We start from the raw sequence: 15,032 nt of genomic DNA on the forward strand, positions 1-15,032 counted from the left end.
TCTATGCTGACTTTGGCCTATTTTATCATGTGCCTCCAAAAACCTCATCCTTAATAATGGACTCCCAACATTTTTCCAACCACTGAAATCAGCCTAACTAGCCTATAATTTCCTTCCTTCTGCCTTCCTCCCTTCTTAGAGAGTAGAGTGACATTTGCACTTTTCCAGTCCTCCAGAACCTTTAAAGAATCTAGTGATCCTTGAAAGATCATTACTAATGCATTGATAATCTCCTCAAAGATTTGAAGTATATTTATTGTATGCATGCAGTATACAGCCCTGAGATTCTTCTTCCCAGAGACAGGCTCAAAACAAAGAAAACTATGGAACCCGTTCAAAGGAAACACAAAAAAAGAACAAATTGTGCAAGCAGCAAAAAACAGGCAAGAAACACAGAATATAAAACATCAAGCGGCAAAGTCTTAGAAACAGTCTAGGAATATTCACTGTAGCTCAATTCAGTTCAATTTAGTACTGTTGTTTGTTAACAGCAGGCCGCGGATCCAGTCTGCCCCTAACAAAATTTTACAAAATAGCAATGAGAAAAGGAAATCAGAAACATATTCAGCATAAACTTTAGAGTCCCCTAAAAGTGAGTCCAATCCACAAACCTCATTGAATAAAACTTGCGTAGGCAAGACCCAGGACACTAGCACCTTCCTCCAGCAGCACCGAGCGAAAGGGAGAGAGAGACTGGTCAAACCCAGGCAGATGGTGTTGAACACATGCTCGCCTTCTGCTCTCCTCCTCGTTGATTTCAATCTTGATTGATGCTTTAATCTCTGAGAAATGGAGTCAATCATAGGCTCGTGCCCCATCTCCAGCAATTTGCTCGGAGACAGCAAAGCGCCAAATTGCTCAATCGGTTCAAAAACACACCATCGAAATATAAATTACAGGTTCCAATTGCATGTAAAAGCTTAGAAGCAGAATCGTGTTCAAAAGAAGAAGTCAATGAAGTAAAATGAGTAGTTTCATGAACTGTCTGAAGGATGTCACCTTTGATCATGTCGCTCTCTGGCGCCATCTTCTTTCGACCTCTTTTAGCTACCTCTTTCAGAACCCTGGGGTGTAGTCCATCTGGTCCAGGTGACTTAACTATCTTCAGACCTTTCAGCTTCCCAAGCACCTTTTCCTTAGTAACTACACTCCCTTCTGCCCCTGGCACTCCCGAATTTCTGGGATACTACCACTGTCTTCCATAGTGAAGACCGACACAAAATACTTAATGTGTCCATCTGCCATTTCTTTGTCCCTTATTACTACTCTCCAGCATAATTTTCTAATGGTCCAAAATACACTCTGACCTCTTTTTTACTTCTGATATATCTGAAAAAACTTTTGGCCTACTTTTTATATAATTGGCTAGCTTATCTTCATATTTCATATTTTCTCTCCTTATGTCTTTTTTATTTGCCTTCTGTTACTGTTTAGAAGCTTCCCAATCTTCTAACTTCCCACTACTTTTTGCTATATTATATGCCGTCTTTTCCTTTCATGTTGTCTTTGACTTCCCTTGTCAGCCATGGTTGAGTCATTCTCCTTTTAGAGTACTTTGTCAGCACCTTTGAATTGCCCCTAGAAACTCGAGCCATGGCTGTTCTGCCGTCATCCCTGCTGGTGTCCCTTTTCAGTCAACTTCGGCCAGCTCCTTTCTCATGCTTCTGTAGTTTCTTATTCTCCACTGTAATACTGATACACCTGACTTTAACTTCTCCCTCTCAAATTGCAAGGTGAATTCTATCATATTACAGGCACTGCCTCCTTCAGGTTTCTTTACCTTAAGCTCCCTAGTCAAAACTGGTTCATTACACAACACCCAATCCAAAACTGCCTTTCCCGTAGTGGGTTCAACCACAAGCTGCACTAAAAAAGCAATCTCGTAGGTATTCTACATATTCCCTCGGTTGCGATTCAGCACCAACCTGATTTTCCCAATTTACCTGCATATTGAAATCCCCATGAATATCATAACATTGCCCTTTTTATGTCCCTTTTCTATCTCCCATTGTTATTTGTATTCCACATCCTAGCTGCCTTTCGGAGACCTGTACGTAAGTTGCATCAGGGTATTTTTATGCTTACAGCTTCTTAACTCAACCCACAAGCATTCTACATCTTCTGATTCTATGTCACTTCTTTCTAAGGATTTAATTTCATTTTTTACCAACAGAGCCACCCTACTCCCTCTGTCTACTTGCCTGTCTTTTTGATACAATATGTATCCTTGGATGTAAAGTTCCCAATTATGAACTTTTTTCAGCCATGACTCAGTGATGTCCACAACATCTTACTTGCCAATCTCTAACTGTGCTACAAGATTATTCTGTATACTGTACTACATACATTCAAATATAACACCTTCAGTCTTGTATTCATCACTCTTTTCAATTTTGCCCCCATGTTACATTTCATCTCATCCCACTGGCTGCAATCTTGCCTTATCAAGTGCCTGTCCTTCTTCATAGTCTCACTACACAATGCATCAACTTGTATACCAATTGCCCCATCCTCAGCCCTATTACTCCAGTTCCTGCTCCCCTACCAAATCCATTTTACCCCTCCCCAGAAGTCTAATAAACATGCCTGCAAGGATATTGGTTCCTCTTGGGTTCAGATGTATCTTGTCTTTTTTGTATAAGTCATACTTTATCCAGAGGAGATCCTAATTATCCAGAAATCTGAGACCCTGCTCCCTGTGCCAATTCCTCAGGCACACAGTCATCAGCCAATTCATTCTATTCTTACCCTCACTGGTCCAGGGTATAGGCAGTAATACAGAGATTACTACCCTGGAGGTCCTGCTTTCTACCTAACTCCCTATATTCCCTCTTCAGGACTTCATCCCATTTCCTACCTGTGTCATTGTTACCAGTATGTACCAAGATTTCCAGCTGCTCACTCCCCTCCTTTAGAATCTGAAGCATTCCTGATTCTGGCACCTGGCAAGCAACACATCCATGTGTCTCTTTCATGCCCACAGAATCTTCCGCCTGCTCCTCTAACTATGAATCCCCTGTCACTACCGCTCTTCTCTTCTATTCCCTTCCCTTCTGAGCCACAGAGCCAGAATCAGTAATCTCATTGTCAAGTTTGCGACGGCACGACCCTGTTGGGGCTTATTACCAACAATGATGAGACTGTCTACAGAGAGGAAGTGAAAGAGCTCAAGGCCTGGTGCCAGGCAGTTAATCTCTTCCTCAATGTCAGCAAGATGAAGGAGATGGTTATTCACATCAGGAGAACTTGCACTGTTTGACTGCTCTTTATGTTGGTGGCACAGCAGTGGAACCTGTGAGCAGTTTCAAACTCCTGGGAGACATCTCACGCAGTCTTTCATGATCCCAGAGAACATCCTACACAATCAAAGCTGCTCACAGGCAGAGGAGAGCTGGACTATGCACATCTATACTCTCGACCTTCTACAGATGCTCAGTAGAGAGCATCCTAATATGCTGCATTACTGCATGGTATGAAAACTTGCACCGCAGCTGACAGAAAGGCATTACAGCAGGTAGTCAAAATTGCCCAGTGCATCACTGGGCATGCACCAGCCTGCCCGCCATCAAGAGCACAAATGCAGAAATATGCTGAACAAAGGCCTGCAATATTAGCGGTGAATGGGTGTTTCTCGGAATGGCAGGTGGTGACTAGCGGGATGCCACAGGGCTCGGTATTGGGACCACAGCTGTTTACAATTTACGTCAACGATTTAGATGAAGGCATTGAGAATAACATCAGCAAGTTTGCTGATGATACTAAGCTGGGCGGCAGTGTGACATGTGATGAGGATGTTAGGAGAATTCAGGGTGACTTGGATAGGCTGGGTGAGTGGGCAGATACTTGGCAGATGACGTTTAATGTGAATAAGTGTGAGGTTATCCACTTTGGGAGTAAGAACAGGAAGGCAGATTATTATCTGAATGGTGTAGAGTTAGGTAAGGGAGAAATACAAAGAGATCTAGGAGTCCTTGTTCATCAGTCACTGAAGGTGAATGAGCAAGTGCAGCAGGCAGTGAAGAAGGCTAATGGAATGTTGGCCTTTATTACAAAGGGAATTGAGTACAAGAGCAAGGAAATTCTCTTGCATTTGTACAGTATTGTGGAGTATTGTGTACAGTTTTGGTCTCCAGGGTTAAGGAAGGACATCCTGGCTGTAGAGGAAGTGCAGCGTAGATTCACGAGGTTAATTCCTGGGATGTCTGGACTGTCTTACGCAGAGAGGTTAGAGAGACTGGGCTTGTACACACTGGAATTAAGGAGATTGAGAGGGGATCTGATTGAAACATATAAGATTATTAAGGGATTAGACAAGATAGAGGCAGGAAATATGTTCCAGATGCTGGGAGAGTCCAGTACCAGAGGGCATGGTTTGAGAATAAGGGGTAGGTCATTTAGGACAGAGTTAAGGAAGAACTTCTTCTCCCAGAGAGTTGTGGGGGTCTGGAATGCACTGCCTCGGAAGGTAGTGGAGGCCAATTCTCTGGATGCTTTCAAGAAGGAGCTAGATGGGTATCTTATGGATAGGGGAATCAAGGGATATGGGGACAAGGCAGGAACCGGGTATTGATAGTAGATGATCAGCCATGATCTCAAAATGGCGGTGCAGGCTCAAAGGGCCGAATGGTCTACTTCTACACCTATTGTCTATTGTCTATAATATCATGAAGGATCCTACCCGTGCTGCTCATGGATTGTTGGTCCCACTGCCTTCAAGGAGGAGGCTACAGGGCATGCATAGCACAACCACCAGACTCAAAAACAGTTACTTTCCCCAAGCAGTATGGCTTATCAACACCTCCACCCACTAACTCACCCTACCAGGCTGTCCATCACCACTATATTATCATTTCCTGTCAGAGACACCTTATGTACAGACCCTAGCACCATCTTATGGATGTATAATAAATCTAACTATATAAGCTATCTTATTTATTTATAGTTATTATTTTTATTATTGTGTTTTTTATCTTAGTCTGTTTTTTATGTACTGAATCAGATCTGGGATAACAATTATTTATTGTTCTGGAAATGACATTAAAAATTCATTTTTAATGAAATCAATTTCATTTCATGTCCTGTCAATCAGATCCTGTGCTTAAAAGTTATGTAATGTAAAATTTTAACTTGCAAATTGAACAGTTTAGTAACAAATATCTTGATTTTTAAGAAATTACATGTTATGCTTTAATTGACCTTCAGCCTTCAAAGTTAATAGTAAACTTCCTTAGTTTTGAATTCAGGTAGACACATGAAAACGCTAATTAAATGTAATTATGTTTATTTTTGCCCTGAAGTGATGGCAAATATAATCAACAATCATATATTGCTTATTTCAGTTACAGTAATATGATTGTCACGCTCAGCTGGTTCATTTTGGAAATTCGGTTGCAAACATTTATTCTGAAATTTGTGAATACAGTAATACTCTTAATCCAGCATGCTCACAAATGAGTCAGAATCAGCACTAATATCACCGGCTTATGTCATGAAATGTTGTAATGTTGTGGTAGTAGTACAATGCAATATGTGATATTATAGCGAAAAAGTAATGTGAATTACTGTACATGTATATTTATATTAAATAGTTAAATAAGTAGTGCCAAAAAAAATGAAAGTAAGAAGTAGTGAGGTAGGGTTCATGGGCTCAATGTCCATTCAGATAGCAGAGGGGAAGAAACTGTTCCTCAATCATTGAGTGTTTGCCTTCAGGATTCTGTACCTCTTACCTGATGGTAACAATGAGAAGAGTGCATATTTGGGGTGATGGGGTCCTTAAAGATGGACACTGCCTTTTTCAGGCTCTGCTCCTTGAAGATGTCCTGGGTACTATGGAGGCTAGTGCCCATGATAGAGCTGACTAATTTTACAATTCTCTGCAGATTTTATGGATTATTGTATGTTAGAATGTTAGATTATTGGAACTTGGAACATGCTTTTCATTTACCTGTCTAAGATGTTATATATTCAAATAATAAATTTTCCAATGGATTGATAGGTTTAAAGGGAGGATAGAAAATATGGACACTAGTGCCTGGTGTGTCAGAGGGAGCATGGACACTAGTGCCTGGTGTGTCAGAGGGAACATGGACACTAGTGCCTGGTGTGTCAGAGGGAACATGGACACTAGTGCCTGGTGTGTCAGAGGGAACATGGACACTAGTGCCTGGTGTGTCAGAGGGAACATGGACACTAGTGCCTGGTGTGTCAGAGGGAGCATGGACACTAGTGCCTGGTGTGTCAGAGGGAACATCGACACTAGTGCCTGGTGTGTCAGAGGGAGCATGGACACTAGTGCCTGGTGTGTAAGAGGGAACATGGACACTAGTGCCTGGTGTGTCAGAGGGAACATCGACACTAGTGCCTGGTGTGTAAGAGGGAGCATGGACACTAGTGCCTGGTGTGTCAGAGGGAGCATGGACACTAGTGCCTGGTGTGTAAGAGGGAACATGGACACTAGTGCCTGGTGTGTCAGAGGGAACATCGACACTAGTGCCCGGTGTGTCAGAGGGAGCATGGACACTAGTGCCTGGTGTGTAAGAGGGAGCATGGACACTAGTGCCTGGTGTGTCAGAGGGAACATGGACACTAGTGCCTGGTGTGTCAGAGGGAGCATGGACACTAGTGCCTGGTGTGTCAGAGGGAGCATGGACACTAGTGCCTGGTGTGTCAGAGGGAACATGGACACTAGTGCCTGGTGTGTCAGAGGGAGCATGGACACTAGTGCCTGGTGTGTGAGAGGGAACATGGACACTAGTGCCTGGTGTGTGAGAGGGAACATGGACACTAGTGCCTGGTGTGTCAGAGGGAACATCGACACTAGTGCCTGGTGTGTAAGAGGGAGCATGGACACTAGTGCCTTGTGTGTAAGAGGGAGCATGGACACTAGTGCCTGGTGTGTCAGAGGGAGCATGGACACTAGTGCCTGGTGTGTCAGAGGGAACATGGACACTAGTGCCTGGTGTGTCAGAGGGAACATGGACACTAGTGCCTGGTGTGTCAGAGGGAGCATGGACACTAGTGCCTGGTGTGTGAGAGGGAACATGGACACTAGTGCCTGGTGTGTGAGAGGGAACATCGACACTAGTGCCTGGTGTGTCAGAGGGAACATCGACACTAGTGCCTGGTGTGTCAGAGGGAGCGTGGACACTAGTGCCTGGTGTGTCAGAGGGATCGTGGACACTAGGGCCTGGTGTGTAAGAGGGAGCGTGGACACTAGTGCCTGGTGTGTCAGAGGGATCGTGGACACTAGTGCCTGGTGTGTCAGAGGGAACATGGACACTAGTGCCTGGTGTGTCAGAGGGAACATCGACACTAGTGCCTGGTGTGTAAGAGGGAGCGTGGACACTAGTGCCTGGTGTGTCAGAGGGATCGTGGACACTAGTGCCTGGTGTGTCAGAGGGATCGTGGACACTAGTGCCTGGTGTGTCAGAGGGAACGTGGACACTAGGGCCTGGTGTGTCAGAGGGATCGTGGACACTAGTGCCTGGTGTGTCAGAGGGATCGTGGACACTAGTGCCTGGTGTGTCAGAGGGAACATGGACACTAGGGCCTGGTGTGTCAGAGGGATCGTGGACACTAGTGCCTGGTGTGTCAGAGGGATCGTGGACACTAGTGCCTGGTGTGTCAGAGGGAACATGGACACTAGTGCCTGGTGTGTCAGAGGGATCGTGGACACTAGTGCCTGGTGTGTCAGAGGGAACATGGACACTAGTGCCTGGTGTGTCAGAGGGATCGTGGACACTAGTGCCTGGTGTGTCAGAGGGAACGTGGACACTAGGGCCTGGTGTGTCAGAGGGAGCATGGACACTAGTGCCTGGTGTGTAAGAGGGAGCATGGACACTAGTGCCTGGTGTGTAAGAGGGAGCATGGACACTAGTGCCTGGTGTGTCAGAGGGAACATCGACACTAGTGCCTGGTGTGTAAGAGGGAACATGGACACTAGTGCCTGGTGTGTCAGAGGGAACATGAACACTTCTGCCTGGTGTGTCAGAGGGAACATGGACACTAGTGCCTGGTGTGTAAGAGGGAACATGGACACTAGTGCCTGGTGTGTAAGAGGGAACATGGACACTAGTGCCTGTTGTGTAAGAGGGAACATGGACACTAGTGCCTGGTGTGTAAGAGGGAACATGGACACTAGTGCCTGTTGTGTAAGAGGGAACATGGACACTAGTGCCTGGTGTGTCAGAGGGAACATCGACACTAGTGCCTGGTGTGTCAGAGGGAGCATGGACACTAGTGCCTGGTGTGTAAGAGGGAGCGTGGACACTAGTGCCTGGTGTGTCAGAGGGATCGTGGACACTAGGGCCTGGTGTGTAAGAGGGAACATGGACACTAGTGCCTGGTGTGTCAGAGGGAACATCGACACTAGTGCCTGGTGTGTCAGAGGGAGCATGGACACTAGTGCCTGGTGTGTAAGAGGGAGCATGGACACTAGTGCCTGGTGTGTCAGAGGGAACATCGACACTAGTGCCTGGTGTGTAAGAGGGAACATGGACACTAGTGCCTGGTGTGTCAGAGGGAACATGAACACTTCTGCCTGGTGTGTCAGAGGGAACATGGACACTAGTGCCTGGTGTGTAAGAGGGAACATCGACACTAGTGCCTGGTGTGTCAGAGGGAACAAGGACACTAGTGCCTGTTGTGTCAGAGGGAACATGGACACTAGTGCCTGGTGTGTCAGAGGGAGCATGGACACTAGTGCCTGGTGTGTCAGAGGGAGCAACGACACTAGTGCCTGGTGTGTCAGAGGGAACATGGACACGGTGTGTAAGAGGGAGCGTGGACACTAGTGCCTGGTGTGTAAGAGGGAGCATGGACTAGTGCCTTGTGTGTCAGAGGAAACATGGACACTAGTGCCTGGTGTGTAAGAGGGAGCATGGACTAGTGCCTTGTGTGTCAGAGGAAACATGGACACTAGTGCCTGGTGTGTGAGAGGGAGCATGGACACTAGTGCCTGGTGTGTAAGAGGGAGCATGGACACTAGGGCCTGGTGTGTAAGAGGGAGCATGGACACTAGTGCCTGGTGTGTAAGAGGGAGCGTGGACACTAGTGCCTGGTGTGTAAGAGGGAACATGGACACTAGTGCCTTGTGTGTCAATGGGAACATGGACACTAGTGCCTGGTGTGTGAGAGGGAACATGGACACTAGTGCCTGGTGTGTCAGAGGGAACAAGGACACTAGTGCCTGGTGTGTCAGAGGGAGCATGGACACTAGTGCCTGGTGTGTAAGAGGGAGCGTGGACACTAGTGCCTGGTGTGTCAGAGGGAACAAGGACACTAGTGCCTGGTGTGTCAGAGGGAACAAGGACACTAGTGCCTGGTGTGTAAGAGGGAGCATGGACACTAGGGCCTGGTGTGTAAGAGGGAGCATGGACACTAGTGCCTGGTGTGTCAGAGGGAGCATGGACACTAGGGCCTGGTGTGTCAGAGGGAGCATGGACACTAGGGCCTGGTGTGTAAGAGGGAGCATGGACACTAGTGCCTGGTGTGTAAGAGGGAACATGGACACTAATGCCTGGTGTGTAAGAGGGAGCATGGACACTAGGGCCTGGTGTGTAAGAGGGAGCATGGACACTAGGGCCTGTTGTGTTAGAGAGAACATGAACACTTCTGCCTGGTGTGTGAGAGGGAACATGTGTATGAGCACCCCTGTGTGCAAACAGAATGTGGATAGGAAGCTAGGGCTCTGCTGAGTTTAAAGTGTATGTGGGAACCTGTAATCAGTGAGTAATGTGCCAAACTATTGGAATTTCTAAATAGTTGGATAGTGGATTATCGGTGTTCTACTGCATTGAGTTTCAATCTGGTGGACTCAGTGTTTATTTGAAAATATTTGTGCAGACCAAATTTAATATAATTGTTTTCCTGTTCATAAATTTCAATCACTAATCAGCTGCAAAGACTGAACACAGAATTTATCTTGTTTTTGAGCAGTTCTAAAGGAATAGAGCTGTGCCTGACGAAGGGTCTCGGCCTAAAACGTTGACTGCTCCTTTCAACAGATGCTGCCCGACCTGCTGAGTTCATCCAGCTTGTTTGTACGTGTTGATTTGACCACAGCATCTGCAGTGTACTTTGTGTTTAATAGAGCTATGCATTTGTGAGAATAGCTTGCCAAGTGAAGAATTTCTATGTCTAACAGAATTTCTACCACACTTCTATTCATGTCCCAGGATTTGAATTACATTGAAGTCATATCTAGTTTTGCTAGAATTTTCAGAACAAAAGCATTTAACGCTCAGTAGGATCCTTGTTCTCCAAATTGCATGCGACATTGACAAAGGATTAAAGGTGTCTCAAATGTAATCCGGGAGAGATTTACAATAACAAATATAAATATTACAAAGCATCATATACATTTTCTGCTAGAATTAAGTACTGCAATGGTTCCCAGTACATGTTGATGCTGAAATTTCACTACTCATCAGGGACGCATATCAATGGAGTTCAGAATACATTTTTGCTAACTTACCGTTCACGCTCTTGTTCAAGGAGGTTGGTGAATTCATCACTCTTTTCCATGTATTCCACATGCTTCTTTTTCTCATCTTCCAAATCATCTACTGTCTGTTTGTGAGATCTTTCTACCAGGAGAAGTTGCTCTAACATCCGCCTGTGAGTTTCTTTCTGTTTTTCAACCAGTTTGTCAAGCTTCAGTTAGGAAAAAAAAGTGTGATTATGTACCTTGAAGTCATTAATTACAAGTATAACTAGTGAAAAATGTCATTATGAAGCTCAAGTGTCGTTAAAAGTTTTATTTGCAACATTTTATAACTATATCAATCAAAGGAGAAAGCAAGTTTATGATCCTGTTTCCTCTACAAAGAACACTTACATGAGGTTGTATGTGTTAGTCACACTAGGATTTTACTAGGACTGGTTGTAATATTGTTTTGGACTAACAGTCAACAGCAGAAGACTTGGTTTATACATAAGAAGTAACTATTGAGGCAAGGTGACTGTACCATTGACACTGTTCCATTTAAGGGAGCTGTTAACAACCACATCGTAATGTGCACTAATCACGTACGAGTAAGCAAAAGTATTCTGTGCATATATAATGAGCAGTCATTATAATGAAAAGCTGAGGAAGATCAACTAATCTTGGCGGAGACTGAATATCTTTTTGGTGGTGTTGTTGTGAAACTTGTTTTTAATTGATGTTTATTGATATGACAAATTAAATGAAAGATTCTTATGAAATTAATTTTGTCTGGAATATGTTTGTCTACTCTTACTGCCATAAATCCCTGATTCATTTTGCTGCTTGTCTTTATTCATTTGTCAACCATAACTTTCTATAAAAGAAATTTTAACTCCAGTGCTGTGGAGGGCTATGGTGGCCCAGTTTTTCATCCATAATGATGTAATTCCTGTCATACAGAGTCATTATTAAAGCTGGCTGTAGTATTCCCCTTTGGTCAAATAGCCAACAGAATTTACTCAGCTCATACATGATGAATAACTGTTAAGGAGAGGTACAGAAGGGCTGCCAGCATTCACAGATGTTATTCCCCTCAAGGAAAGAGAGGAGATTATAACCAAGTACATGGTAATATGCACCAAGACTAACCTTGTAAAAATAATCTGTAGCTAGTCATTGTACTGAAGTATTTAGGGTGGTCTAGCTTTGGAATTCTGTTTGAGGCTAGATTGATTGTGATTGACTGACAGACAATACCATTTGATGGAATAGTATTTACTTTTATTTGTGTCCCTGTGGATGGAGTACTAGACTTCCATTTTCTACTACATGCAGTTCTTAGGCCAAAGGTTCATGGGATTTGCCAATGTAAACAATAATCTTAAAGGCATGAAACCCATGGTGCCTTGTTGGGTTTCAAATGCTTTCCTTTTTTTGATTGCAGGAGAGGGACGGAGAAGAGAGAAGGATAAAAAAGTTTTACATTAAATTTTATAATAGTGGAAGTTCTTGCCATTCATTTATAATTTGCCGATTCATTTGAGTTCTCCAGGAAAAAGTGCAGTTTGCATGCATAAACCACATACCTCAACCATTGGTTTTTCATAGATATCCTCCTGAAGTGAATTGGTTTTTGCTTGGATGGAATCTCTTTGGAGAGCTTGTAGTACCTTTGTTGGCATAACAAACCCATACTGTGCTTCTAGAAGTGCTAAGTCAATTTTTTCTGCTTTTAGTACAGTTATGACTTCATCTCGAGCCTAAAAAATAAATCCACCAGAAATATACAGGGTTAGCTGCTAATTTATGGTGAATACTGTCAATTGAAGGTGATTTTAACTTCGCACATACTGACTGGGACTTCAATACCGTAACAGGACTAGATGGGATAGAGTCTGTCAAATGTGTTCAGGAAAGTTTCCTTAATCAGTACATAGAAGTCACAACAAGCCAGGGCAGATGACAGAAGTTTGTGTAGGGGAACACTTTGCATCTAGTGATCACAATGCCATTAGTTTCAAAGTAAATATGCAAAACAATAGGCCTGGTCCATGGGCTAAGATTCTAAATTGGAGAAAGGCCAATTTTGATGGTATCAGATGGGATTTGGCAAGGGTGGATTGGGACAAGCTGTTTTCTGGTAAAAGTGTGCCTGGTAAGTGGGAGGCCTTCAAAAGGAAATTTTGAGAGTACAGAGCTTGTATGTGCCTGTCAGAATAAAATGTAACAATAACAGGTATAGGGAAGCTTGGTCTTCAAGCCCTGGTTAAGAAAAGCTAAAGAGGTACATAGCGGTAGGAACAAATGGAGCACTTATGCAAGAGAACACTTAAGAAAGAAATCAGGATGGTTAAAAGAAGACATGAGGTTGCTCTTGCAGACAAGGTGAAGGAAAATGCAAAGAAATTCGACAGAAATGTTAAGAGCAAAAGGATTGCAAGGAGCAAAATTGGTTGTCTGGGAGATCAGAATGGTAATCTGTTTGTGGAGTCAGAAGAAATGATGGAGATCTTAAATTAAGTTTTCACATCTGTATTTACTCAGGAGATGGGCACAGAGTCTATAGAAGTGAGACGAAGTGGTGTCAACTTCATGGACCCTAGACAGATTACAGGGGAGGAGGAGGTTTTTGCTGTCATGAGACATATTTGGGTGGGTAAATCCCCAGGGCTTGACATGGTGTTTCGTCAGACCTTGTGGGAGACTTGTGCAGAAATTACCAGGGTTCTAGCAGAGACATTTAAATCATCCTTAGCAACAGGTGAGGTATCAGAGGATTGGGAGATAACTAATGTTGTTCCGCTGTTCAAAAAATAAATCAGGAAACTATTGGCTGGTGAGCCTGACATCAGTAGTGGGAAAGTTAATGCAAGGTATTCTGAGAGATCGGATATAGAAGTACAGGTACTTGGTTAGACATGGACTGATTAAGCATAGACATCGTGGCTTTGTGCATGATAGGTCACGTCTAACCAATCTTACAGAGTTTTTCGAGTAAGTTACCAGGAAAGTTGATGAAGACAAGGCAGTGGATGTTGTCTTCGTGGACTTTAGTGAGGCATTTGACAAGGTCCCGCATAGGAAGTTGGTTAAGACAATTCAGTCGCTTGGCATTCAAGATGAGGTAGTAAATGAGATTACACATTGGCTTTGTGGGAGAAGCCAGAGAGTGGTTGTCTCTCTGACTGGAGGCCTGTGGCTAGGGGAGAGCTGCATGGATGGGTGCTGGGTATGTTGTTGTTTGTCATCTATATCAACAATCTGGAGGATAATGTGGTTAACTGGATCAGCAAAGTTGCAGATGACACCAAGTTTGGGGTGTAGTTGGTAGCGAAGAAGGCTATCATGGCCTGCAGCTGGAAAAATGGGCTGAAAATTGGCAGATAGATTTTAATGCAGACAAGTGTGTGGTGTTGCGCTTCGGTAGGACCAAATTAAGGTAAGTTTTACGCAGTGAACAATAACAGGCACTGAGGAGTGTAGTAGAGAAAAAGGATCTGGGAATACAGTTCCTTAATTTGTTATAAATGGCATCACAGGTAGATAAAGTTGTTAAGAAAGCTTTTGGCATATTGGTCTTCATAAATAAAATTATTGAGTACAGGAGATGGGATGCTACGTAGAAGTTGTATAAGGCATTGGTGAGGCCTAATTTGGAGAATTATGGGCAGTTTTGGTCACCTACCTAGAGGAAAGGTGTAAATAAGGTTGAAAGAGTTCAGAGAAAATATACAAGGATGTTGCCAGTTCTAGAGGACCTGAGTTATAAGGAAAAATTGAATAGGTTAGGAGTTAATTCCTTGGAACATAGAAGATTGAAAAGAGATTTGATCGAGGTATACAAAATGACAAGGGGTATAATTAGAGAAAATGTAAGCAGGATTTTCCAGCTGAGGTTGGGTGGGATTACAACCAGAGGTCATGGGTTAAGGGTGAAACGTGAAAAACTTAAAGGATCGTGAGAGTTTGGAATGAACTGCCAGGACAAGTGATGCATGCAAGCTTGGTTTCAATGTTTAAAAGAATTTTGGATAGATACATGGATGGTAGGAGAATAGAGGGCTATGGTCCCAGTGCAGGTAGATTGGAGTAGGCAGTTTAAATAGTTTGGCATGAACTACATGAACCAAAAGGCTTGTTTCTGTGCTATATTTTTCTATGGCTATGGCTCAGTGAAGATATTCTTAGGTTTTTTATGATTTGGGATTGAGCTTGCTCGTAGAAAAATAAATTCTCTCCCATTGTAATACAAAGAAACAGTGATCATATTTAATGATATTAATATGAGTTATATCATTGTAAATGTGTACAGAAGCTATGTTTTTTTCTTATTTTATGTTACTTAACAATCCAATTTTGAGTTTAATGTTATCCTGTAGTTACAAAATAAAATTGATTAGTCTGTAACAAAGGTGATGTTACATTGTGGTGTAAGTAATAAATTGAAGCCATCATTTTTCAGAGTGTTAGCTTTTTAAAAATGTCTTTATTCCCCACACTATGCCACCACACTCTTATTCTTAGGATGAGGAATTTCTGATTCTGTCACCTGAAAACAATATTTCTGTAAGAGAGGGTTTTTTGTGTAAATTGTAGCTTTAAT

The 15,032-nt window shown here is 43.3% G+C and overlaps 2 protein-coding genes across 8 annotated transcripts in view; one reads left to right on the top strand and one right to left on the bottom strand.

Moving 5' to 3' along the window:
* cmss1 (cms1 ribosomal small subunit homolog) overlaps positions 1–15,032 on the top strand; it is a 290,453-nt gene that overhangs the window by 139,860 nt on the left and 135,561 nt on the right. The window lies entirely within an intron of this gene.
* Positions 1–15,032, bottom strand: part of filip1l (filamin A interacting protein 1-like) — a 216,541-nt gene that overhangs the window by 128,361 nt on the left and 73,148 nt on the right. Inside the window, exons 3-4 of the mRNA XM_073045146.1 lie at positions 12,016–12,189; positions 10,478–10,656 (exon numbers count right to left, since the gene is read on the bottom strand). Of these exons, the coding sequence (XP_072901247.1) occupies positions 10,478–10,656; positions 12,016–12,189 (353 nt within the window). The remainder of the gene's footprint in view (positions 1–10,477; positions 10,657–12,015; positions 12,190–15,032) is intronic.

This window comes from Hemitrygon akajei, chromosome 5 (genome assembly GCF_048418815.1).
Source record: "Hemitrygon akajei chromosome 5, sHemAka1.3, whole genome shotgun sequence".
Classification (NCBI taxonomy): domain Eukaryota; kingdom Metazoa; phylum Chordata; class Chondrichthyes; order Myliobatiformes; family Dasyatidae; genus Hemitrygon; species Hemitrygon akajei.